Source organism: Carassius auratus, chromosome 4, assembly GCF_003368295.1.
Source record: "Carassius auratus strain Wakin chromosome 4, ASM336829v1, whole genome shotgun sequence".
Classification (NCBI taxonomy): Eukaryota; Metazoa; Chordata; class Actinopteri; order Cypriniformes; family Cyprinidae; genus Carassius; species Carassius auratus.
In genome coordinates, this window is record NC_039246.1 from 7,761,620 (window position 1) to 7,786,896 (window position 25,277).

A 25,277-nucleotide genomic window follows, 5' to 3' on the forward strand; every position below is an offset into this window, starting at 1 on the left:
CAAATATATATTAAACCAATATTTTTTGTTAAAAATTATGTAGGGAAAGTAATAGATCAATTTATGACAAGAGTGCACCCTCAGAAATCTACATTACAAAAGGAGCTTTGACCTTTGTTTAAAAAAAAGACTTCCTCGTTGCCTTTTTCTCTATCACTTTTTAGAAATCATCAGAAGCTATATACCACTTGAAAACATAAAATCTCAAAATTCATCCTTTAAAACCCATTTTAAAATCAGACATTGCATTACCATGTAAATGGTACATCAAAATCATGTTACAAAATGTTTTCAGTCATGAATTATAAAAATTTAGGTTTGTATCATGCACATTCATCTCTATCTTCAAAAACGTGAGTGACAGTTAACAGGTTAAATTTGTGTGTGTGTTTTTTTTTTTTTAAATCAATTATAAGTCAAATCTTCCATGTACTTAAAGGGATAGTTCACCTTAAAAAATTGCAAATGCTGTCATTGAGAAATGTCTTAGTCCTCAGTTCTTTAAAATATTTTCTTTTGTGCTTTTTGGGTGAACTATCCCTGTAATATGAGTGAGTGTTTCAAGAGGTTACATTTCAGTAATGATGCTGCCTAATCAGGCAGTAGACAGGAAGGCTGCTCTCTAGAAGCTAATGTTGTCTTAGTTTTTTAACAGCTTACACACAAAATCTTTACTTGTTGCTCAATTTCTGACACTCAAACCCCAGAACCACGCACCAAATCTGCAAAACCACACTCTAATTCTCAGCCTTTGACAATTTCTATTTTATACAACACTTTCTGCAAAACACAACACACAATTCTCTATAGCCCCTTTCACACTGAGATTCTAGGTAATACATGGGTAATGTGATCCGGCAATTGTTCCCTGATCATTAGATTTTGGTTCATTCTCACTGCCAGTGATTTCCCGGAAACTGTGCGTACGTTCACATACAACACATGATGGCCCGTAATGACATGTGACATCAGGATGTGACGTATAATGTACGAGTCGAAAACGCTAGGCACATCAACTTTTACTTAAACTGGCAAATTATGTCAGCGTCAGTGTGGATAGTGAGGAGCTAACTGATCTCTGCTTTATTACAGTTTGAACATATATTTTCGTCACGAACATTGATCTGCCTTCAAAACACCTGGTTAAAAGAGTCGCATGATAACGTGCGTCATCACTACTACACGCCCTTTGCGGCATTAGTTCTCTTTTGTTCTCACAGAGCTCGTTCCCGAGACTGAACCCGGCAATGTTACTTGGTCCCCAACCTGGGATCAATCCCAGAATCAATCCCAGAATCAATCCCGGAATCAATCCCGGGATGTGTTTGTGTTCACACAGAAGGCAATCCGGCAATGTTCCGGCTATTTTCCGGGTCCAACGTGCAGTGTGAAAGGGGCTTATTATGTATCAAACAAGAATTAATATTATGGAAAAGGTGTTTGCAAATGTTTGCTTTTGAGATGTGTTTGTGATATTTTGAATGCAGTGCTTCATTTTCCATATCTTGTGTGTAATTGGATTTGTGTGTAAAGTTTTAGGGAAAAAAAGCAAAGTTTTGAAAATGAGTGTAAGCAGTTGAAAAAAAAGTCATTAATTGGGAGTACAGTGTGCTTACTATTCCCAAAACCTTTTTATTATTATTATTATTATTATTTATTTATTTTATAAAAAGCTGTTGTTGCTGTTTGAATACTAAAAGGCAAAAGATGGATCATTACTTTGGCATATATTTGTTCCGACCTGAGACCACCTCAGTGGCACAATATTTTTAAGATAATTTATTTCCTCAACACTAAAACTTATACAAATCCACACTTTAAGAAGAGCCTTCACCCTCTGAACCATGAGGACATGAGGTAAACGGTGTTTGTGTAAGAGCGCAAATAGTAAAAAGGCCAATATTGAGCTGTGTACTGAGCCCATAACTGAGCAATCCATTAATGTCTTTGTCCTTTAGAGAACAGAATCTGTTTTTTAAAGTAAATCCTGTGGTGATTTGAGAGGGGTATAGCTCAAGGTCCAGCGTCAGAAAGTCAAATCAAATATGTCAAATATTTGCTCCATTTCCGAAACAGTCCTGTTGATGCTTAGCAATAAAACCAATACAAATTTCCAACAATAATCACTTTTTGGACAGTTTTCAATATTTTTACAGAAATTATTTCTGTGCAGCTCCACAGTGAAGTCTGCCAAATAAAGTGTGATTTCAGCTTAGGCAAACACTGAAACACAGATATTCAGCTTTAGTGTGTGTGTGTGTGTGTGTGTGTGTGTGTGTGTTAAAACACAAAACCAAATCAACTTACATTTTACAAGTTATTTGAATTGTCTTTAAACTGCAGTTGTCAATCAATTCAAACATTTTAGCACATCATTTTAAAAACACATTGGTACAAAAAAAAAAAAAAACAAGCAAACAGACTTGTTTAAATATTACACTTTCATTAATTTCTTATAACTGAACTAACAGATAACTCGTATAAATGTATGCAATGTAAATTTATGCAATATTTTTCTCACTCACACTACAAACAACAGATTTTATAAACTGACTGAATCAAAACACACTGTTATTGCAAACTCAATGCAAATCTGTAATAATACAAGAAAAAAATAAAACAACTTTCGTCAGACTATTTGCATACAATATTTTTTACACCGAGATGAAATCTCCTGCTAGTATTCATATTAGCATTCTTTGAATGTTGGGGTTTCATTTGTTTGGCTCTGATTATGATTCAATTCCACTATAGATTGGAATGACTTCAGAGAATGGCTTTACTTGTGAGAAATGACTTTTGCTCGGTAAGAGGGTCATTATCAGTCATTCACTGATAAACAAATGCAATGTTATAGCTTTTTCTCTAAAACAGAGAAAAAAAGCCAATCTTGTCATTTCTAAATATTCTGATAAGCTTTTAGAATCAGACTGAAAGGAATGAATCAATTCCAATTTCACATAAGTGGACAATGTCAAATCATTTTCAATTTAAACATTTTATGTAAATAATTACATGTGCTAATGTTTGATTTGAAACACGTTTATTTGATGACGACTCATTTTTTTTTTTTTTCAACTTTTATCCTGTTATCTTACAGATTTACTATTTGCCATAAGACAGAGGTGGTGAAGAACACGCTGAACCCTGTGTGGCAAGCCTTTAAAATCTCCGTCAGAGCTCTTTGCAACGGCGATTTTGACAGGTATGGAGTGTTTTGTACTGGGATAGGTTTGTTAGAAATTGGTGTGTGTTTTAATTGGTTGTGGGGAAACAATATTTTGTTGCAATAAAGTACTTTGAGTTTGATCTCTTCACATTTGAACCATATTTAAACTATGGTTAAGTTGAAATGTTCACACATTTCACACATCAATTATATCTTAAATATTGAGGTTACTTGGTTGCATGTAAACAGCAGTTGTAAATCACACATGCTAAAATCATTCCAATTAAAGTGCTTTATTTTTTATCTCGCACCTCTCTCAACATCACAACAGTGTCATTAATGAGCTAATGAAACGAAAGTGCGCTTTGTTTTGCGCAATTCAAGTAGCCTACCATCGGCACCTAAATAAGCTATGGAACCTTAAACTATACACAAATAGACCTATTAATACAACCTGAGCCTGTCGCTCACAACCTATGCATTTAATTTCCCTTAAGGTTAATGTGCAGGAAAAGGATATCGTCCACGGTTTAAGTTGCGTTCTTCATTCTTGAATTTTCAAATCAAGCTGAGGAAAAGCGCTGTCGCAGTGGTGGTGACGTGATGGGTCAAATTTATATTTTTCATTCGCGCTACTACCCACCTTCTAGTGTAGAAAAATATTACGGCATCATTTTCAAAAAAAAAAAATTTTTAAAGCCTGTTGTCAAAAGTTTCACTTTTTCAAGCCCCCAAAATACCATTGTCATCTAAATAAACATCTTTGCATACATCATTTATTCCATTTTAATTTGTTGTTGTTGTTTTGTTTGCATTTGCATTTGCAAAGCATCAGAATATGTGCACAACCACTGCATATAACACATAGTATAGGGATCTACTGTACATGGTCAAAAAGATGTAAAGATAGAAAACAATATCTATAAATGGTTTACTTAAAGTACTACCTGCTTATTATGTTTGAAAAGAAAGGATTAAATTACAGTTCAAAACAATATTAAGAGACATGAGACAACATAGAATAGAATTCCAGCCACCACATGGTTTCCCAGAAGCCTCCATCATGAGTAGCTCAGACAGGGCTCTTGCTGTGTGGCGATAAAGCGGGAAGCTTCCTCGCGGTAGCGGCCCTCACTGATGAGCATCGATCGGAACCATAACGCACTCTCCCACACAATGCCTTGGCTTTATCTCTGATTGAACACGCGGGAAACGAAAGAGAGAGACGGATAGGAAGAGCGCTGGGCATTCGGAGGAGTCTGGGATGCGAGATAAGCCAGCGCACACGCTCTAATAAAGAAGCACGGAGTGTCTCGCTGATGATTACACTGAGAATGGGTGCTAAGGGATGCTGTGGGGATTGGGTTGTTGTTAGCATGTGTTGCGTTTAAGCTCTGTGTAATTGACAGAGCTGTTCTGTTTGAACTGTGTAGACTCGCCACTCGCTTGTCACGCCACGGGCAGACAGCAGGAGTTGTAATTATTTTCTGTCAAAACGCACTAATCCGGCCCTCTAACACCTAGTATGCGAAATATTTTTCATTTGCCTCCCTGAAAAGAAAGTGCCATGGGTAAACTGATTTTCGAGAGATTGTAGTTATACAGTAATTCCCGGGTACTGTAGTTCTGACTTTGAAAATCTGATGTTCTAAAGAATACACACAAACATAATTTGAATTCCATATTACATGCCAAATAGCTACTTTGAGAATGTCAACCATAAATAGCCTCCACTTATGCATCATATTCTAATTATCAAAGTGACTCTAATCATCATTATTATTATTATTATTATCATTATTACAAAACAAAACAAAACAAAATAATAAGAGGAAACTGAATTTTATGAAAGTTTCAACTTTCTACTTTCCGATTTGTATTAAAGCCCTTGACACCTGTTGTTCTTTCTTTGTTCTTCAAAGTTTGGAAGAAAAGAACAAAGAGGTTAATTAGTGCAGCAGTTTAAATGCTTTTATGTCATCAACAGTAAAGCCGTACACACATTCTTTTTTGGTGTGATGATTATTACCATGGAAACAATTCATTTCTAAGTCCAACGACATGAGCAGCTCGGTGGTATTTCAGCGTTGTCATCTCATGAATATGGTAATTCCAACATGACATGAACACAGCTTTAGGCTAATAAACCATATTACTTTAGAACAGTTCGTTATAAATCGTTTCTAATGCATGCATCAATATAACTGTTGTTCAGTGCATGCCGTGTTTGTGCTGTGGAATTAATTATACGTAAATGATACATAATAAAATAATACAAAAACACATGACAATGATACATTAAATCATGTGGCATATTAAGGAGAGGTCTACTGTTACTCGTCACTAGTAACCAGAATTACAATTGAATCTAGCAGACATTAAAAGGGGCAAAAATGTAAATAATTTAATTCCTATAGAAAAAAAAAACTGTCAGAATGGACAGAAAACGGTCAACTATCATTCTCAAAATACAAGGTGCGTGGAGCTGTGTTCTAATTCATTTTTAAAGAAATTCACACAAAGGGCAAATTTTATAATTCTGCTTCTCTATCTCTCTTTCTTACAGAACGATCAAGGTTGAAGTGTATGACTGGGATCGGGATGGCAGGTAATGAGCTATAAACAGTCACATGAAGCTCAATATACACATCTGACACATTCCTTAATCTGTAATGTAATGTTCAGTTCAGATAGCGAAAGTGTTCCCATGTGAACACAGTAAAAAATGCTATAATGCTCAAATTGTCCAGCATTTATACTTTTTCTCAATCGATTTGACACTTTTCTCCAATGCAATGCACTTGTTCTCGAAACATTTAACACAGCCATCCAAACACAACATTATCTTAACCAGACAGTTCAGCTTTTACCTCTTTGTAAGCACTTTTGTATGTTTTTGGAACCCAAATCAAAGCCTGATCAGGGTTGCACTTTATTTTACAGTACGTGTACTAACATGTACTTATAGTGTACCTACAGTGTATTTATCTAAGAAAGTTCTGGTAACACAAGGTAACTACATGGGGTAGGGTTAGGTTTAGGGGTAGGTTCAGGGTTAGTACCTAGTTATTACATAGTTATTGTAATTACTATAATAAGTACATAGTATATACATGAGGAACAGGACTGTAAAATAAAGTGCTACCCTGATCAGTCTATCACATTATCATTATGATTTTAAGGGATTCTGTGCTTTGATCTAAGATAATTAATTGTTTTATTTCATAGCATGCTAAAAGGCTGAGCACTGTTGAAATATCAGAACAACATTTATCCGAGCCAAATAAGCTTATATTGAAACAAATGTAATGTTTTCCATGCTGACGAATCTGCGTATATGTGTGTGTTTTAACAGTCATGACTTCATTGGAGAATTCAGCACAAGCTACAGAGAACTGTCAAGAGGCCAGTCACAGTTTAACGTGTATGAGGTAATCATATTTCATTCGTTTTATTCATTTGTTTCACAGAGCTCATTAACATGGTACATTTTCAGAAAAAGTGTTCACAGTATAACAAAATATGCTGTAGCTTACAGTCTTCATTAGTGGTGTTACAAGTAGGCTGCCACTTTTGACCACTTTTGAAACATGTACAGTATATCTGAATTATTCCAATAGATTTTGACATTTATCATCACAATTGATTTTGACATTAAACATAAATTGTAGATTAAGTAGAGTTCCACAATAAGTGTATTGGAAGTTAAAAGTATTGTTATTCAGAGCAGGATTTTTGACCAGTATTTAAGAATGGAAATAGATGTAAATGAATTCATTCATAGACCCACAGCATGTACTTTTATTAGCTGTTTTTGCTGCTTTATCGTTAATGTCTCGATGTAAACATCATCGTATAGGGCATTGTTACACTTACTCAAATTTAGTTACAAACTGGTAATGCTTCATTTAAATGCGTAAAACAATCCAAACTGTATTTTGCAACTTAATTTCAGCCTGAAATTATGATTTAGGATAGACGAATAAATAAATCAAATGTTTATTGCGAACTTCAGAAGTATATGCAGAGCAGTAGGTGCTACACACATACATGAAAATAAAGGTTCAGACTTCATTTAACATTTTACTTAAAAAGTAAATGTCCCAAAATTTGAACGAGTTTTTGCAGCTTATTTATGTTTTTTGGACTGGGGAGGAAGCTTTGAGTACCTTTAGTCAGAATCTTTATTATTTATATTGACATTTATGACATTGAAGTTAAAAAGTGAAATCTAGCCAAATCTACTGTATATAACAAAATAGCAGAGGTATTTCGACTTTTTTCCTTTGAGAATATTAAACAACTTTTGATGAAGGGTGATATAAAAACTGAAAACCTTGTTTTCTCAATTAGGGTGAGTAATTTCACACTGTCATTTAAGAGGAACACTCAACAACGCGAGGATTTAGAGTCATAGATCTAAAAAGATGTTGGCAGATGATCCCATCCCCCAGGCTTCGCATTTGTTCATAACACATTTAGCATTAGTGAGTGGGAGGAACAGAGATCTTATTTTATATTTTTATATATGTGGCTCACGCTTTTCCATATGTGAATAATCCTCACTGTAATAACAGTCTATTGTTGTTTTTGGTCTCATAATTGTCAAACATATTTTTCTAACCTCTCTCTTTCTCCCAACACATTTCTCTAGTTTTCTCTCTCACTCTCTCTCTTCGTCTTTCATTTGTTCTTGCAAGCACACATGGGGAAACTCATTTACGTGTCAGTAGGGATTTGAATGGAGCAATGAATTTAACGATTCTGGTTCCAATTTCATGTAATGGTTCTACTAATAAGATAAGGCGACAAGGTTTATCAAGTGGTGTAGTAATATGGAGGACTAAGAGTGCAACTTAAAAAAATTAATAAAGTGAAGGAATCAATGCAATTCAAATGTATTGATTCAAACCTAAAAAAGTAACTGGACCAAATACAGTACTTTATTTATTTATTTGTATTTTTTAATTGCATTGGTAGAAAGCGTCGAGCAATTTATTTGCTTAGTTTTTGCTTAATTCTTATTACATTTCTAGCAGTTGTTTGTTACACAGTATTAAAAAAGGCTATAGGGAAATAAGAATGAATTTAGAGGCGAATGTCAAAGCATTAAAAAAGGCAATTTCTACCCAGCCCGAATTTAACTCTAGGGTGTAGAAGAGGTGTTGTGTAATGTCGTACAGTGTATGCATATCAATTATGTTGCATTTATTCAGTCTCATACAAATTCCATTATCCCATAAATGATTATAATCACTAATTTTCTCTGCACAGGTCATAAACCCTAAGAAGAAAGGCAAAAAGAAAAAATATCTCAACTCTGGAACTGTAAGAATACATTTCTCATGCTACATTCTTGCTAGTGTATGCTTTTGTTTTTATTGATTTAGTTTGCTGTAGTGTTGGAGAGGAACTAAAAGCAACATCGCTTCTGGCCAAAATAGTGTGTATTATTACATGTATTGTTTATGAATTTTCTTTCATGAAATCAATAATGCCTAACTAATATAAGTAAAAAGAAAAAAATGATTATCATGGATATTGAAGACAAATAACAGTCAGGTTGTAAAATGTAACATAAGATAAAATGAAAATATGTTTAGTTTAATGAAAGAGTGTGCATTGAGCTGATTACAATTGGCTAGTAAAAAAAAAGCTAGTAATTGCCTTGTTGACTTGTGCTACTGTCGACTTGTCATTTATAAAAATTGGAACAAAATGTATAGCATAGTATGATATAATACAGTTACTTACCATTCCAGTGGTAGAATACATTTAATATAAGCACTGTTTTTGCATTTTGGTTAGCTTGTAGCTTCCCCAACACCTTTTAAAAAAAATTTCATGTATGCCTGGGGCAGTCCTTCCTTATATAAATCAAAATCAGTTAGAAGATTGCGTGAATCGTTGATATAGTGACATGACAGCACACAGAATCCTCATGGGATTTTCTGGCTTCATGTTTCCAGGTGACATTGCTATCGTTTCTCGTTGATACTGAAGTCACCTTCCTGGACTTCATCAAAGGCGGGTAAGTAAGCTCATTTGCAAACATTGTTCTTTCTTTACAATCAGCATCTGAGGTGGAAACGCCAACAGACAACAAATGCCTGTGGATAGCAAAGTGACTTGGTGCATTTAAATTCTCACATTACCAGTGGTGACAATGACAGCTGTATTTGTCTGTGATCCCAAACCACCCCGAACCCAGGCTGCATCCTCAACGGCAGGTCTCGATAGGTTCTTAAAGTCTCTTTTGAGTGCTTATGGGTAATTATACTGGCAGTACAGATGACTGACCACATATGAACAAGTCAGACACCATGAGTGATAAAGTCCATTAATGGCAGATGATAGATGAGGCTGGGTTGCTAATCTTGGCACAGGTGTTTGCTATGTGTGTGCGATTAAATGCAAGGGTAGACAGTGTGCATCTACAGTATGCATGGTAGATTGCACACCTACTTTGAGCTATGCTTTTCATTATTATGGCAAGAGGAAGACTGTGGTCACCTCTGCTCTGACACCACACCACCAGACGTCTATTTTAATGGCTGCTCCTTCTTTTAGTCTGAGATGTTTTGGTGAAAGGTCAGTGAGCTCGAGCTGAATTTGTCCACTCCTGGAGGGTTTAGTCTACATGTGTCTCTCACACTTCCTGTAACAGTACTGGAATGTCCAGCTCATCATTTATTGATAAAATCCAATTAGAAAGTTAATAATAATAATCAGTATATGATATAATTTCAATGATGGGTTAATTGATGTATAAGAGTGTCAAAAAAAAAACAAACATTTAAATAGGAAGGAAAATCTCAACCTGGTCTTATGATGATTTGGGAACTTTTTTGCAAGATGTGAAATACATACTGCAATTTACGTTTTGTGACTAATTCTGTGTGGAATGTCCACTAGGTGGCGCTAAAAGGGTTCATTTTTTTTTCACCGGAACAGATGAACATACATACAGTTTGCTGTATGTGACATTGATTTAGTAGGTGTCACTCTAAGTGTGATATGTCTGTTGAGTGATGCTATAAGTCTAATGCTCTGTGACGTTTTAAAACAATGTACCATCTGCACTACACTTAAACCTAGCTGATAGTATGAACAAAAGTGAATGTGGCATAAAAACACAGTCGCAAGCTTGCTGTCTTAGCTTGTTTCCTCAAATTGGGAAACTCCTGTATTAAATAAATTCAATGCACACAGACTGAAGTAGTTTAAGTCTTTGGTTCTTTTAACTGTGATGATTTTGGCTCACATTTAACAAAAACCCACCAATTCACATCTCAACAAATAAGAATATGGTGACATGCAAATCAGCTATTAAACTCAAAACACCTGCAAAGGTTTCCTGAGCCTTCAAAGTGGTCTCTCAGTTTGGTTCACTAGGCTACACAATCATGTGGAAGACTGCTGATCTGTCAGTTGTCCAAAAGACAATCATTTACATCCTTCACAAAGAGGTTAAGCCACAAACATTCATTGCCAAGAGGCTGGCTGTTCACAGAGTGCTGTATCTAAGCATGTTAACAGAGAGTTGAGTGGAAGAACAAGTGTGGAAGAAAAGATGCACAACCAACCAAGAGAACCGCATCCTTATGAGGATTGTCAAGAAAAAATAGATTCAAGAATTTGAGTAAACTTCACAAGGAATGGACTGAGGCTGGGGTCAAGGCATACAGATGTGTCAAGTAATTTGGCTAAATTTTGACGTATTCCTCTTGTTAAGCCATTCCTGAACCACAGACAATGCCAGAGGCGATTTACCTGGGCTAAGGAGAAGTAGAACTGGACTGTTGCTCAGTGGTCCAAAATCCTCTTTTCAGATGAGAGAAAGTTTTGTATTTCATTTGGAAACCAAGGTCCTAGAGTCTGGAGGAAGGGTGGAGAAGCTCATAGCCCAAGTTGCTTGAAGTCCAGTGTCAAGTTTCCACAGTCTGTGATGATTTGGGGTGCAATGTCATCTGCTGGTGTTGGTACATTGTGTTTTTTGAAAACCAAAGTCACTGTTCCCTTTACCAAAAAATTTTGGACCACTTCATGCTTCTTTCTGCTGACCAGCTTTTTGAAGATGATGATTTCATTTTCCAGCAGGATTTGGCACCTGCCCACACTGTCAAAAGCACCAAAAGTTGGTTAAATGACCATGGTGTTGGTGTTCTTGACTGGCCAGCAAACTCACCAGACCTGTACCCCATGGAGAATCTAATTTGTTGAGAAGTGGTTGAGTAGTGAATTGGTGGGGTTTTGTTAAATGTGAGCCAAAATCTTCCAAATTAAAAGAAACAAAGACTTAAACTATACTTCAGTCAGTGTGCATTGAATTTATTTAATACACGAGTTTGACAATTTGAGTTGAATTACTGAAATAAATAAATAAACTTTTCCACAGCATTCTAATTTATTGATATGCACTTGTACTTTTTGTATTAAACCACCTGTTTTATGTGGTTTTGTCATTTCTATGTCAAGAAAAGGTTCAATGTAATGACTGATGGTAAAGCCATCAAGTAAAAAACACTATTGTTTGGCATTATGAAACTTGGTTTATGAGCTACTTTTATGATTGTTTTATGTTCCTTCTAAAGCTTTTCAGTCATGGTCATAGCTGTTTGAAGATTCTTTAAAATATCGAATTTTGCATTTAATGAACAAAAACAACATGTAAGAATAAACCATAACATAATTATCATTTTTGGCTGAACTATTCCTTTAAGCATGTAGAGTAAATAGAATTACGTGCACATGCAAATGCACATAAAGTAAGTGCACTATTTTTTGTGTTATTTTTCAGGAGACATTTCCAAAGCAATGTTTCTTGGCAGTAATGGCAGCTGTTTTTCCGTGCATGTCATTGTGTGAATGGCTAAAGTGGAAAGTTGTGTAGGGCTGCAAATGGATTTTGTCGAGAACTCTCTCACATTACGTAATGCCAGCCACATTTTCAGTTTCCCTATTTATGCACATTTTTCCTCTGCCGTGATAAAAGCTTCTCTGCACCTGTTGCAGTATGAAACACTGTTAGTGTAATTCCACATGACAGTTTTTGTGCTGTAGCCCAAAGCACAATACTCCAACTAACCGTGAGCACGCTTAACAGTTTGGAGCAAATGTTGGCAGATACCTGCTCAAGAGCAAGATTTAAGTATAGTTAGAGAAGATGTAGTTGGGTACCAAAGTTATTGTTAACAATAATAATAAAAAAATGTCATACTTTCCAAAATGATTGAAAAAACAGCTCAGGTTACACATGTGAGAAGGGAACAAGAAGCTGTACAATGGTGTTGAAGTTATTGGAATGCTTTTGTGTGAGCCGGTGTCTGAAGCACATGTATATACTTGCCAATGTGATTGGCAGAAGGTAATGACATGGTGACGCAATGTAGTTTGTGGCCAAGGCTAAAAACAGAAGCCTGAAATGCTCCCCATCAAATTCTAATTGCCAGAAGGAGGCGCACAGACATAGCCTTGGTGTGGCAATGAGACACAGCATCTTGTTCCTTTCTCAGGGAACTGGGTTACATACATAACCTGAGACATTCCTTTGAAATGGAACTTCGCTGTGTCATGGCATTGACGCTAGGGGAACATCAATGCCAAAGTACAAACCGGATTTTCTTGTTTCAGAGACTTGTTTCAGAGAAAAGTTTTATATATATAAAAATGTTATATATAAAATGTAATTGACGCATTTTGACTTGCTGTTGCTAAATGCTTTACTGTGATAAACAGCTAGTGTTTCTCTCCTTATCTTTTCAATCTTTTCTCCTCTTATCTCTATCATCACCATCTCTGTCATCTGCCTTTCTGTGGCGTCCCTGAGTAGTGATTGACACTAGTGTGGAGTGCACCTCATTAGCTGTAGGAGATGAAGAGCACAGCGCTCCAGAGAGACAACCATTGTGATGAAGAACAATCCAATCAGTTAATTGGTATTAGGGAGCCCTCAAGGAGAAGAACTCTGCAAGCATCTGCAGTCACAAATTACAGCTTTGCGTGTAGAGTTATCTCAAAGGACAGCTGTTGTCAGCCATGTTTTTGTATTTGGTGGATGATTTTGCACCCTGGATTGAGCCACGCTAACAGCTGTCTTTATACATCATAGGGAGAAGATCCAGAGTTTCATGATTCATTAACAATGTTATGCTGTTGCATGTTAACTCTGCCCTTATTTGCTTTAATCTGTCGTGATCTATTGGGATTTCAGTTGGCAGAACGGATTCAGTGTTACTGTCATCAGTGTTCTGTCTTTTAGCTTAACAGCTAATTAGCTCTTATTTGCAACAAAATAAGACTAACCTAAACAGAATATAAGATGTGAATGAAAAGAAAAGAGAAGGACAGCCTATTTTGAGAGCATTTAGAATTAACTGAATCGTGAAAAAGTGGGCATTCTATATGAAAATGGAGCCAAATGTGAGTTTGCTGAAGTAATTGTCTAAGCAGCTGAGCTGTTATCCAAAGGATCAAGGGCCTAAGTGACAGTAGTTGAATAAGATCATATTTGGCCAAGGTAACATACACATTTATTCTATAATAATTTTTAGATCATATACTGCTCACAGTACTGTGTATACAGACCAGAACTGTGTATAAGAAACTAGAGTCAATTTAGATTTGATGCTGACCTTAAAAGTTCAGTGTAGGGTTGTCAAATGGGTTAAAACATTTGAATATAAAATAGTTAAATTGTTTTTAAATTATTGGCTTATTTTCTGCCCAGAAGTTGGTTTAAGTCATAGTTGTGATGTCACACTACATAGTTGACATTTCACACTGCTCATTCCTAAACCCTAGGTTAATGTTATTATTTGCATACGTATGGTGTCAGCTTCTTTTTATTGTATATTTGCAACTGAACTATAAAGTTTTTTTTATTATTATTTATTTAGAAATTGGAGAATCAGGAGACTATAAAGGAAAGATTCTTCTTGACTTCAATTGATGCATTTTCCATCACCCTCAAATGCAGAAATGACTGTTTATACAACATGCACTGTTGCTGTGCTGAGTCTGTTGCTAAGCATCTGGTTATAAGATTCTAACACATCATTTAACACTGTACAAGCTTTGCACTGCAATGTGGGGTTAACACCAGAAATCCAAAAATAGGGTTTCATAACCCCATGTATAAAAAAAAAAAACATCTGAAATGTACCTTTAACCAGGGTTAAAAAGTGTTTAGAATGATGATAACCCAGGGTTAAGCGCAGATTGATAAGCCTTATAGAAGTCTTAAAGCTATAGTAGCAAAAAAAAAAATTATGCTGGGTACACACCAAAAGATAATAAGGCTGATTTTGGTCTGATTTGCCCCCTTTCAATTCAATTCAATTCAAGTTTATTTGTATAGCGCTTTTTACAAAACAAATCGTTACAAAGCAACTTTACAGAAAATTATGTTTCTACAATATTTAGTAGTAGCTAGTAGTTTGTGCACATTTGACAGGATTTTAGAAAAACTAAAAAATAATAATAATACAAGACGTAGTCAGCTAGACGATGAACTATCAATATTATTAATTAAGTTATTATATGATTAAGTCACACATTTAGGAATAATTGTTAGTTCTGTTTGTTCATTCAGGGTTAGCATCATCTGAGGTCCTCTGAGGGTCAGCATCATCTCTTCTCAGGTGTTCTGGATCCAGACTGGAGCTTGTGTAAATCCTAGTTACCACGGGATGTGAATCCCGTGGCAAAACATAGAAACAAAATACAGACATCATTAGCATAGCTGCTGATCCAACAAAGTAAAATTAGTTTAACCCAAGCTAATGAATAAAAATGCACCTTTGATCAGATGCAACTACACTCACAATTAAAAAGATACATTATTCGAATGCTTGGCGAAAGAGATGTGTTTTTAATCTAGATTTAAACAAAGAGAGTGTGTCTGAACCCCGAACATTATCAGGAAGGCTATTCCAGAGTTTGGGAGCCAAATGTGAGAAGGCTCTACCTCCTTTAGTGGACTTTGCTATCCTAGGAACTACCAAAAGTCCAGCGTTTTGTGACCTTAGGGTGTGTGATGGGTTGTAACGTGGTAGAAGGCTAGTTAGGTACGCTGGAGCTAAACCATTTAGGGCCTTATAGGTAAGTAATGATAATTTGTAACTGATGCGGAACTTAATAGGTAGCCAGTGCAGAGACTGTAAAATTGGGGTAATATGATCATATTTTCTTGACCTCGTAAGGACTCTCGCTGCTGCATTTTGGACGACCTGTAGCTTGTTTATTGAAGAAGCAGGACAACCACCTAGAAGTGCATTACAATAGTCCAGTCTAGAGGTCATGAATGCATGAACTAGCTTTTCTGCATCAGAAACAGATAACATGTTTCGTAGCTTGGCAATGTTTCTAAGATGGAAGAATGCAATTTTTGTAACATTGGAAATATGATTTTCAAAAGACAAATTGCTGTCTAATATAACACCCAGATTTCTGACTGTAGAGGAAGTTACAGTACATCCGTCTAGTTGCAGATTGTAATCTACAAGATTCTGTGTAGTGTTTTTTGGTCCAATAATTAATATCTCCGTCTTATCCGAATTTAATTGGAGAAAATTCTTTGTCATCCAATCTTTTACATTTTTAACACAATCTGTTAGCTTAGATAATTGGGAAGTTTCATCTGGTCTCGTTGAGATATAAAGCTGAGTATCATCAGCATAACAGTGGAAGCTAATTCCGTATTTTCTAATAATATTACCAAGGGGCAACATGTATATTGAAAATAGAAGGGGACCTAGGACGGATCCTTGTGGCACTCCATATTTTACTGATGATAAATGAGATGACTCCCCATTTAAGTAAACAAAATGGTAGCGATCGGACAGGTAGGATCTAAACCATCTTAGAGCCTGCCCTTGAATACCTGTATAGTTTTGTAATCGATCTATGAGTATGTCATGATCTATGGTGTCGAACGCAGCACTAAGATCAAGTAAGACTAGAAATGAGATGCAGCCTTGGTCTGACGCAAGGAGCAGGTCATTTGTAATTTTAACAAGTGCAGTTTCTGTGCTATGGTGGGGCCTAAAACCTGACTGAAATTCTTCATACAGATCATTTTTATGCAGGAAGGTGCTCAATTGAGCAGACACAACTTTTTCTAAAATTTTAGACATAAATGGAAGATTTGAAATAGGCCTATAATTTGCCAGTACACTAGGATCTAGTTTTGGTTTCTTAATAAGAGGCTTGATAACCGCCAGCTTGAATGGTTTTGGGACGTGTCCTAAAGATAACGACGAGTTTATGATATTGAGAAGCGGTTCTTCGGCTACAGGTAACAGCTCTTTCAGTAATTTAGTGGGTACAGGATCTAATAAACATGTTGTTGGTTTAGATACAGTGATAAGTTTATTTAGCTCCTCCTGTCCTATGGTTGTAAAGCACTGCAGTTTATGTTTGGGTGCGATGGATGAAACTGAAGGGTTAGATGCTGTAGAATCTACATTCGCTATTGTATTTCTAATGTTATCTATTTTATCAGTGAAGAAATTCATAAAGTCATTACTATTTAACGTTGGTGGAATATTTGAATCAGGTGGCATCTGGTAATTTGTTAACTTAGCCACTGTGTTAAATAAAAACCTTGGATTGTTTTGGTTATTTTCAATGAGTTTGTGTATATGCTCTGCCCTAGCAGTTTTTAGAGCCTGTCTATAGCTGGACATACTGTTTTTCCATGCAATTCTAAAAACTTCTAAGTTAGTTTTTCTCCATTTGCGTTCAAGACTACGAGTTACTTTCTTGAGAGAGTGAGTATTACTGTTATACCATGGTACAGTACGTACCCTTTGGACAATCCTAGCTCTGTCCAGATTAATCTTGATGGCCCAACAGATTATTTTATCATATTTCCCCTTGGTGTGAGGAGTGTTAAGAGTGTCCGAACCGGATCGGAAGAACGTCGGAGCCGGCCCGATCACGAATCGTAGATATTCAACATGTTTAATATCAGAAATCCTGATGTGTGGGGGGAACCACGAGGACAAACGCACGGACACTCTGGAGATTATCACGTGAATCGAAACCATATCCAATCACAAAGCGAATGATCACGTTCTTAAAGAGTGATGTAAGATCTGATAACAATTATTTAAAGTTTATTTAATAAGGAAATTTCAAAGAGAATAAGATCTCTTTTCCAAAAGAGAATTGAGAACAATTACAAAAAAAAAAAAAACATATCTGTGTGATTTTGTGACCATTGCTTACCTCTATGTCCCTGCTGTCTCCAAAACTTCACCCAAACCCTTTTCTTTTTTCTTTTTTTTTTTGTGAATTTTCTGTGAAAAAATTTCCAAACACTATCATTGCAATTTCTTCCTGCATATCATCCGGAATGCTTATTCTGAAGTCTCGCGAGATTTTGCTGTTTTTGTGTGGTGTGTTGCCTTTGTCACATCATGACACCCCACACACTAAATCTAGGATGTTTAATCCTAATGTTTCTGGTCTATCACACTTTGAAAAACTTTAAAGATGTAAAAAAAAAAAAATTGGTGTGTACCCAGCATTAGAGAGAGGATGGTAAAATGTTAAAGTGGATGCATGTAAGTGGACTTGCATAGGTGGCTTGTAGAATGTATATTGCACTAAAGAAATGCAGTATTGACTAAATTGCTTCATCCCCTGAAGTCCCTTGTCTCCATATGGACAGTGTCCCCTCACCTCCAGTCAACAACATCTGTCGTCTCCCATGATCATGTCACAAGACATTTCTCCAGCCACCGGCTCATGCATACAGAGCACCTCATCAGCTTTCCAGAGACCTTGGGAAAAGAACAAAAAGTCAACTTTTATTAATCATTCTATCACACCAATGGAAAGCTGTCCAAACGTGATGGCTTTCGTCAACTTTAATCCATCTCTGTCAGGACTCAACAATAAGAATATTTGTGGGGTTTTTTTCCTGGCATGATCAGGCCAGTAATTCATAATGCATACCTCTGACAAAGTTTTCTGGACCTATCAAAAAATAAAAAATGGATTTAGTGAGTGACAGAAAATAGTTTTTATATAATGTACTGAGTTGTAGATATGAAAAGAGCAAGCTACTCTTTCTCTGTACCGTGACTGCATGTGTATATCATGGATATATTTTAAATATGCACTACAGTATATGAAGTGGCTGATCTCACACCAGTACCATTCTTTACCTACATAGAAGCAGATGTCTGGGATTTAGTTAAATAATGAAACCTGATATTATTGTGGATATTCTCTGAACATCGGAGTCCCATCTGTGGCAAAGGCATCCCTCACCTTCCAACTTTCATTTTCTCAGACATTGAGTTTCACACCTGCATTCAAAGAAACTGCCCCCATTATAAACACTAAGATTGCAGGTACCACAGTAAGCCACATAGCTCTTAGTCATCCCCTATTGAACAGAATACATGTAGTGCATGGCTGTGATCCTTTCCCCTTTAACCTTCTGTTGAATGTTTTTCTCTCTTTGGACTTTTGATTCTGCTATGAATTCTGCTATACCCAGGTACCATTCACATAGCTACAGATTGTTTTTTAGCTCGCTTCATGAAAAAAATTGGGACAGGAAATCCCAGGGGGTTACAGCAGAATGAAAAATGAGTTTATGTGTAAGTAAGCCTGGTGTCTACTTGAGAGAAAACAGAAACATTTGCAGAACTGTTTTGCCAGGTCTTTTTGGTAGGTTTTGATGTTTGATTTTGGAGCACTCTGTTGAGAACCTTTGGGGCTCAATCCTTAGGCAGGAGTCCCAAGAGAATTTGTATTACAGCAATTAAGACAGTTCATTTTGTAAATGTTTAACTAGTAATGAATACATATCAATCAAACATTAAAAGCCTATCACACGGGCTTCATTTAATTTGCCCTCTTTACCAAGGGCTTTTTAATCCTGCTCGGTGAGATCTATAATTATTCAGAACCCTGCTTTAACACACCTGTCTGTAATTTTTAATGAACCCCACAATCCTCAGGTGTGATTGATTAGAGTTGGATCTAAACTACATCTAGATCAAGAGCAGGAATGAGCTGGTGTCCCACAGGGCTCAGTGTTAGTGCTCTTACTTTTCTGTTGACACAGTAAATATCTCCACATTATCACCCAGTAGCATGTGTTTTCTTCTTGCTGCTTTTCTGATCACATTCAGGTGTAATTTTTTTGTCTCCATGTCATATAGACCTTGAGGACTACTCATCACCTCATGCTCTTAAAAAATGGCTCATTTTCCTTCCAGCCAAAATTTGTCACCCACAGATGTGTTAAACCATAGAAGTCACCACAGAAGACCCTTTGTGGACAATATTACAGCAGCTGTCTGTTGAAATAATTCACCATAACATAAGCAAAATCAGGCCCTTTTTGGACCCCATTTCCACTCAGCTCCTTTAATTTACAGTCATTTCAAAAGTAGACTATTGTCAGATGTCCCCTCAAGTGCACCAAGAACGTAGCTGTTCAGTTGTGAGGAACCTTTGGAAATACTGTCATGTTCACCTCTGCTCAAGTGCCCTCACTAGCTGTCCGTTCCTGCCAGAATTAATCAAGATACTGGCCTGCAGTGGTACCAGTGGCCTGAATGAGCTTTTGTGAAGCTGTACACATTTGTCCAGTGTTTCCAACAGAATTCTACTTATTTCAACCCTTCGTTATATATGATATTGGTTGACTAGCCTCAACTGGCTTGGATAACAAGCCACAAACATTACACATAAAAACATTATCATACTTGGGACATAAACAAAATATATATATATATATTTACAGTATATTCAGGGAATTAGAAGCTATGCATGCTTGAGGCCTTTGTTGGCCTTTTGATAGCATGCCTAGAAAAGAAGCATCCAGGAGTTGCTAAAATTTCAAGTTGCTTAACTAACAACGATTGAAAAGCTAGAGATGGGTAAGTTCCTGTGTTACTTGCCTGTCTACTTCTTTTAACTCTTAGTTATAAATGGTATTGGTTGACTAGCCTCAACTGGCTTGGATAACTAGCCTTAAACATTGCAATTAAAAAAATAAAAATGGGCAAGTTTAGCAAAAATTTAGGCAAGTCTACTGTATGGTAGAGTCTGTGACACGATAGCATGATCTATGATTTAAAATATTCAGAGAAATGTGTGTTTTTCCATTCAGTTGTTTCCTTTGCTCTGTTGGTATCTGAAGTGTGTGTTTTGATTTACATCCAGAGGTTCTGGGGTGATAAGAGTATCGCTAGATAAAAAAACAACCACAACAAAACAAAGATGAACCTATACACTGCACTTGAAGATGGTAGTGATGCTTTCATTCTCATTTCTCTAATATATATTCATAAGCTGAGTCATGGACATTAATATGGTTGTTTGGATTTGTACTAGTGGACTTTTGAGGGTTTATCAGAGACATTAACATTCTTTTTTGAAGATGAATTGCGGAATGAATGAACGAATGAATGGAGAATTAAGCCAACCAAAATCCCATGAAAAACAGGAATCGTTTATGAATATGAAAATGTTATGCAACAAATAGCATGCCTTGTATGAAACAATCTGTGTGTGGTGTATCACAAACATGTTTTCTTAGAGCTGTAGGCATTATACTAACAGATGGTATGGCTGGTTCAGTCTCAATTGAATGAGTAATGGTAGGATATCTTTACTCAGCTGTCTCATGCTCCTTCTTATCTGTGAAATCACCAGGATATCACTTTCCAATGTCTTCATTAACAGCTACATTTTAAGGCAGCATCCTAACCAATTATGCCCCGTCATGATTGACTGATTTGATAGCTGATTTTGCCTATTATTGTTTTCGACCCCATTATTATTGCTTTTCTTATTATAGTATTACCTATTATTGTTTTTGTTGTATGGGGAAAATGAATGGTGAAAAATTCTTCATACTATTTTCTTTCATGTGATCTATATTGTTATATTATAAAGACCAGTCAATGGAGAAACACAAATGAAACTCATTATGCATAGTACTCAGTATAGGTTGATTCTAATTGGGATTTGATGTTAGCATGGCATTATGCTAACAATGTTCTTCTCAAGAGCCATTTGGTGTTTCTTCAACTATGTGAATTTAGCACTGTATTAAATCTAATTTCTGTTCGGTCATATCTGTTTTGGAAACTACTATACTATACTATACTATACTATACTATAGCAAAACTAGTTCCAGCCTGGGTGCTTGATGGTTACATGATCATTTCTTGTTGTGGGTTATGGAAATAATGTAATTTTTGGTTAATTTTAGACATGCTGGAATGCTTAATTATCAGGAAATTAGACTATACACATTTGTGCACAAACATGTTTAGTGTGTATGTTTGGTTTGGGGATGTGTGTGTGTGTGTGTGTGTGTGTGTGTGTGTGTGTGTGTGACTGCAGCTGTAAGCTTGGTAATGGGAGTAGTCTAGTAAGAGGAGACAGATCTGTACTTATGGCATTAGTTAGCTTGGCTTAGTGTCCCAGCAAACAAACACCCATCCCAGCTCAATGTATTCTCCTGGTCCAATGTTAAAAGAACAAATAAGCGAAAAACAAACATACATCAATATCCACCATTCCTTACTGATGCCTTTAAAAACCTTGAAAGCACCATAATATGTTTTACAGTCTTGTGAACTAACTTGCAGTTTACTGCATACATAGGCTGCTACCTTGTAATGTTAGCTTGTTGCTAAGCTAACAGCACAATGCTCTAAGCACAAAACATATACAACACAAGCATATATAATCAAATGTCTTCTGCATCAGCTTTTTGTGTTATTTTTATTGTAGCTTCTGCTCTTACATTCGATTTATCCCTTTCCTTATACTCTCCTTAAAAGTAGCTTTTCTTTTATTACCTTGTTCACTTTTTAATAATGTGCTTTTATTGCACCAGGAGCATCTTAATGTGCCCAAGATTGAAGTATGACTGGAATAACCATTACCTTTCTCTGTCTCTTTGTTGTGCAGGACTCAGATTAATTTCACAGTGGCGATTGATTTCACAGCTTCTAACGGTGAGTGCCATCTCTATCAGAAGGCTGATGGAATAAATGAAATGTATGCAGATGAGGCATGAGAAAAGGGCTAGTAATAGCTGTCCTCTGTTATAATCAGTGAGGTTTAATGCGAGAAAGAGCTCTGATCTGTGTGATTATACGGAGATGCCTGCCTTTTACATTCATTTGCAGATTCAAAGGGAATACCACAAAACCAACTCAATTACAGGGCCATCCTGGCAAATCTATTTTTATACATCACTAGCTTTCATCATTTTTTTTTCTTCTAGATTCATAATATCAACCTCTCAGAGTACACAAAGGGTAAAGAGAGGGGAACTTACAATTTCATATTAATACGCTTCTATATACTTCTGTATTCTAGATAACTACCCCATACCTAACATACATAAATACAACAACAACTACCTTACTATCAATAAGCACTGAACTATTCAAACCATTGAACAGTTTCATAATGAATTTGAGTATATGTCATTGGTTGTAAATTACTGTGAACATTGTTACACTGTATAAATAGTATACATAGTTATACTGTTAGAATATACGTATAAGGCATTGAAATACATCATAAAACAAGACCATATTTAAGGTGTCACATAATGCTATTGTGAGTTATAATGTATTATGCTATTCAGTAGTGTAGCTGTGAATATGTACAGTTTCTACTGTAATCGTGGTTGACAATTAAATTAGTATACTCTCCCTGTCAAATGGTTAAGTTGCTCTAAAAGTACACATTTTCTTTCATATGGTTCCCAGGCAACCCAGCGCAACCCACTTCCCTCCATTACATGAATCCCTATCAGCTCAACACCTACGCCATGGCACTCAAAGCCGTGGGGGACATCATACAGGACTATGACAGCGACAAGATGTTCCCTGCTCTGGGTTTTGGAGCCAAGCTGCCTCCTGATGGGAGAATATCCCATGAGTTTGCCCTGGTAAGCAGTTCCTAAAACACCTGTCCTGCAGAGACAGACACAGGATATCCAGTTTGTGAGGACACAAGTCTTGGATATCTTTTTATGAGTGTTATATTTGCTTGTGTCGCCGCTGGACAGCAAAATACACAAAGCTTTCAATTTCAGAAAGGGTTTTTAGAGATGGGCACTTCAGATTTCTACATTCTCTAGAGAACGCTTTGGAAATATGAGTCCATACCATTAGTTTTTTCCTGAGTCCATACCATTAGTTTTTTCCTGAGTCCATACCATTAGTTTTTTCCTGAGTCCATACCATTAGTTTTTTCCTGAGTCCATACCATTTGTCCATACAATTATTCCCTATTCTTATATTGAAAGAAACTAATTGGAATGACATGAGCTGGATGTTGCCTGGTGTTCGTGTTTTAGAGAGAGTGAACTTGAATGCTTTTGTGTTTAAAACATTACAAATTTTCATCTTGTGATTGAGGAAACTGGCAAAAAAAAGCATCTGTAGACTTTCGGTGAAAGAGGAACCTGAGCTGGGTCTAGAGACCCAGAATATTGTAGAGACTAGGGGATGGGTATGTTTGACTTGGGTTAAAATTAACCACTTAGCACCCACCCTAGCAACTGCAATTTAATGCATAAAAAACAGAATACCTTAGCAATTACATAACATCACATACCACCCTAGTATCCACCCACAACATTTGCATAGCAGAGCAAAAAAAATAAAAATAAAAAATCCTAATAACAACCACATAGCAATGTCCTGGCAACCACCCAAAACATCCCACCAACAAAAAAACACTTCATAGCAACCACACAACACCGTGGCAACCCTAAAAGTGGAACTTTTTTTCTATTTCTGTCTCTAAAATGTGGACTTTCCATTGCGTTATCACATTTCCACCAGATGTCGAACCACGAGACCCTGTCTGTTTGAGTAGTTGATTTCTTTCTTTGTTCCTGCAGAACGGAAACCCTCAGAATCCATATTGCAATGGCATTGATGGAGTCATGGAGGCATATTACCAGAGTCTCAAATCTGTTCAGCTCTACGGTCCCACCAATTTCTCACCTGTCATTAACCATGTAGCCAGGTACGTTCCAAGAATTTGATAAACAAAGACATAATGTGCATACGTCCATACGTAAGTATGTAGTGCTTTTTTCTACATGCATTCATGTATTACTATTATGGTAACAAACCTCATTACTTAAAATCGTCATGAAGTCTAAATTCTTAAATGAGTATTATTTGTGGAATGCTGGAGTGTTTACTAACTTGCTTAGCTGTATTCCTGAAAGAAACGATGGTAAATGGCAATGGTAAGAAAGCAATGCATCTTTTAAGACTACTTATTTCTAGGGCCGGGACTCGATTAAAAAAATTAATCTAATTAATTAGAGGCTTTGTAATTAATTAATCGAAATTAATCGCATATAAATATTTGACCTGAGAACAGTGAGAAGTAATTTTTTTTCACATGGATTTATAGTATACCATTGAATAATGACTGAATAAGCTTAAGCAACAAAATATTGTTTATTTTTGTTCAACCAAGTCTAGCAGACCAGTGCAATTTTTTCCATGAAGTGTAGCAATAGCATATTTAGAAATAATTTAGAAATAGTACATTTCAGAAATTCAGGAAGCTTATAGGTGCTGGAACCTTCTGTAAAGTGTTTTTTTAAGTAATACACAATACTGTCAATTACATTCAGAACATTGGAAACCCTGACTATTAGAAAACATCTCTCTGTTGCTTAAGAGGCCATAACATACTAAGTCCAACTCTCAATAACCTTGGCCAAAACAATAAAGAGTTTAACATAAACTGCCAGTTGCACCAACAAAATAATACAGTACATAGTTCAACATAAAGTGTAAAGTCCACGCTGTTTTGCGTTGAGGTGATACTTGAGTCTCGATGTGCTGCGGTGATGTGCGAACGCTAGTTGGTGCTTCAGTATAATCGGTCCCGCCGAAACTCATACAGTGAGAAACGTTCCGCGGTGCAAAAATAAGTTATTAAAAATGCGGGATTTTTTTTTCTGTAATTAATTAATCTTAGTTAACGCGTTATTTTTTGTGTAATTAATTAATCTCAATTAACGCGTTAAAGTCCCGGCCCTACTTTTTTCATAACACAACGGTACAAAATCAGGCTT

At 36.2% G+C, this 25,277-nt stretch overlaps 1 protein-coding gene across 1 annotated transcript in view; it reads left to right on the forward strand.

The window, feature by feature from the left end:
• The window catches only part of LOC113057826 (copine-8), a 104,951-nt gene that overhangs the window by 66,974 nt on the left and 12,700 nt on the right, over positions 1–25,277 (forward strand). Inside the window, exons 9-16 of the mRNA XM_026225364.1 lie at positions 3,101–3,205; positions 5,736–5,777; positions 6,525–6,600; positions 8,444–8,497; positions 9,139–9,200; positions 22,124–22,170; positions 22,936–23,117; positions 24,078–24,205. Of these exons, the coding sequence (XP_026081149.1) occupies positions 3,101–3,205; positions 5,736–5,777; positions 6,525–6,600; positions 8,444–8,497; positions 9,139–9,200; positions 22,124–22,170; positions 22,936–23,117; positions 24,078–24,205 (696 nt within the window). The remainder of the gene's footprint in view (positions 1–3,100; positions 3,206–5,735; positions 5,778–6,524; positions 6,601–8,443; positions 8,498–9,138; positions 9,201–22,123; positions 22,171–22,935; positions 23,118–24,077; positions 24,206–25,277) is intronic.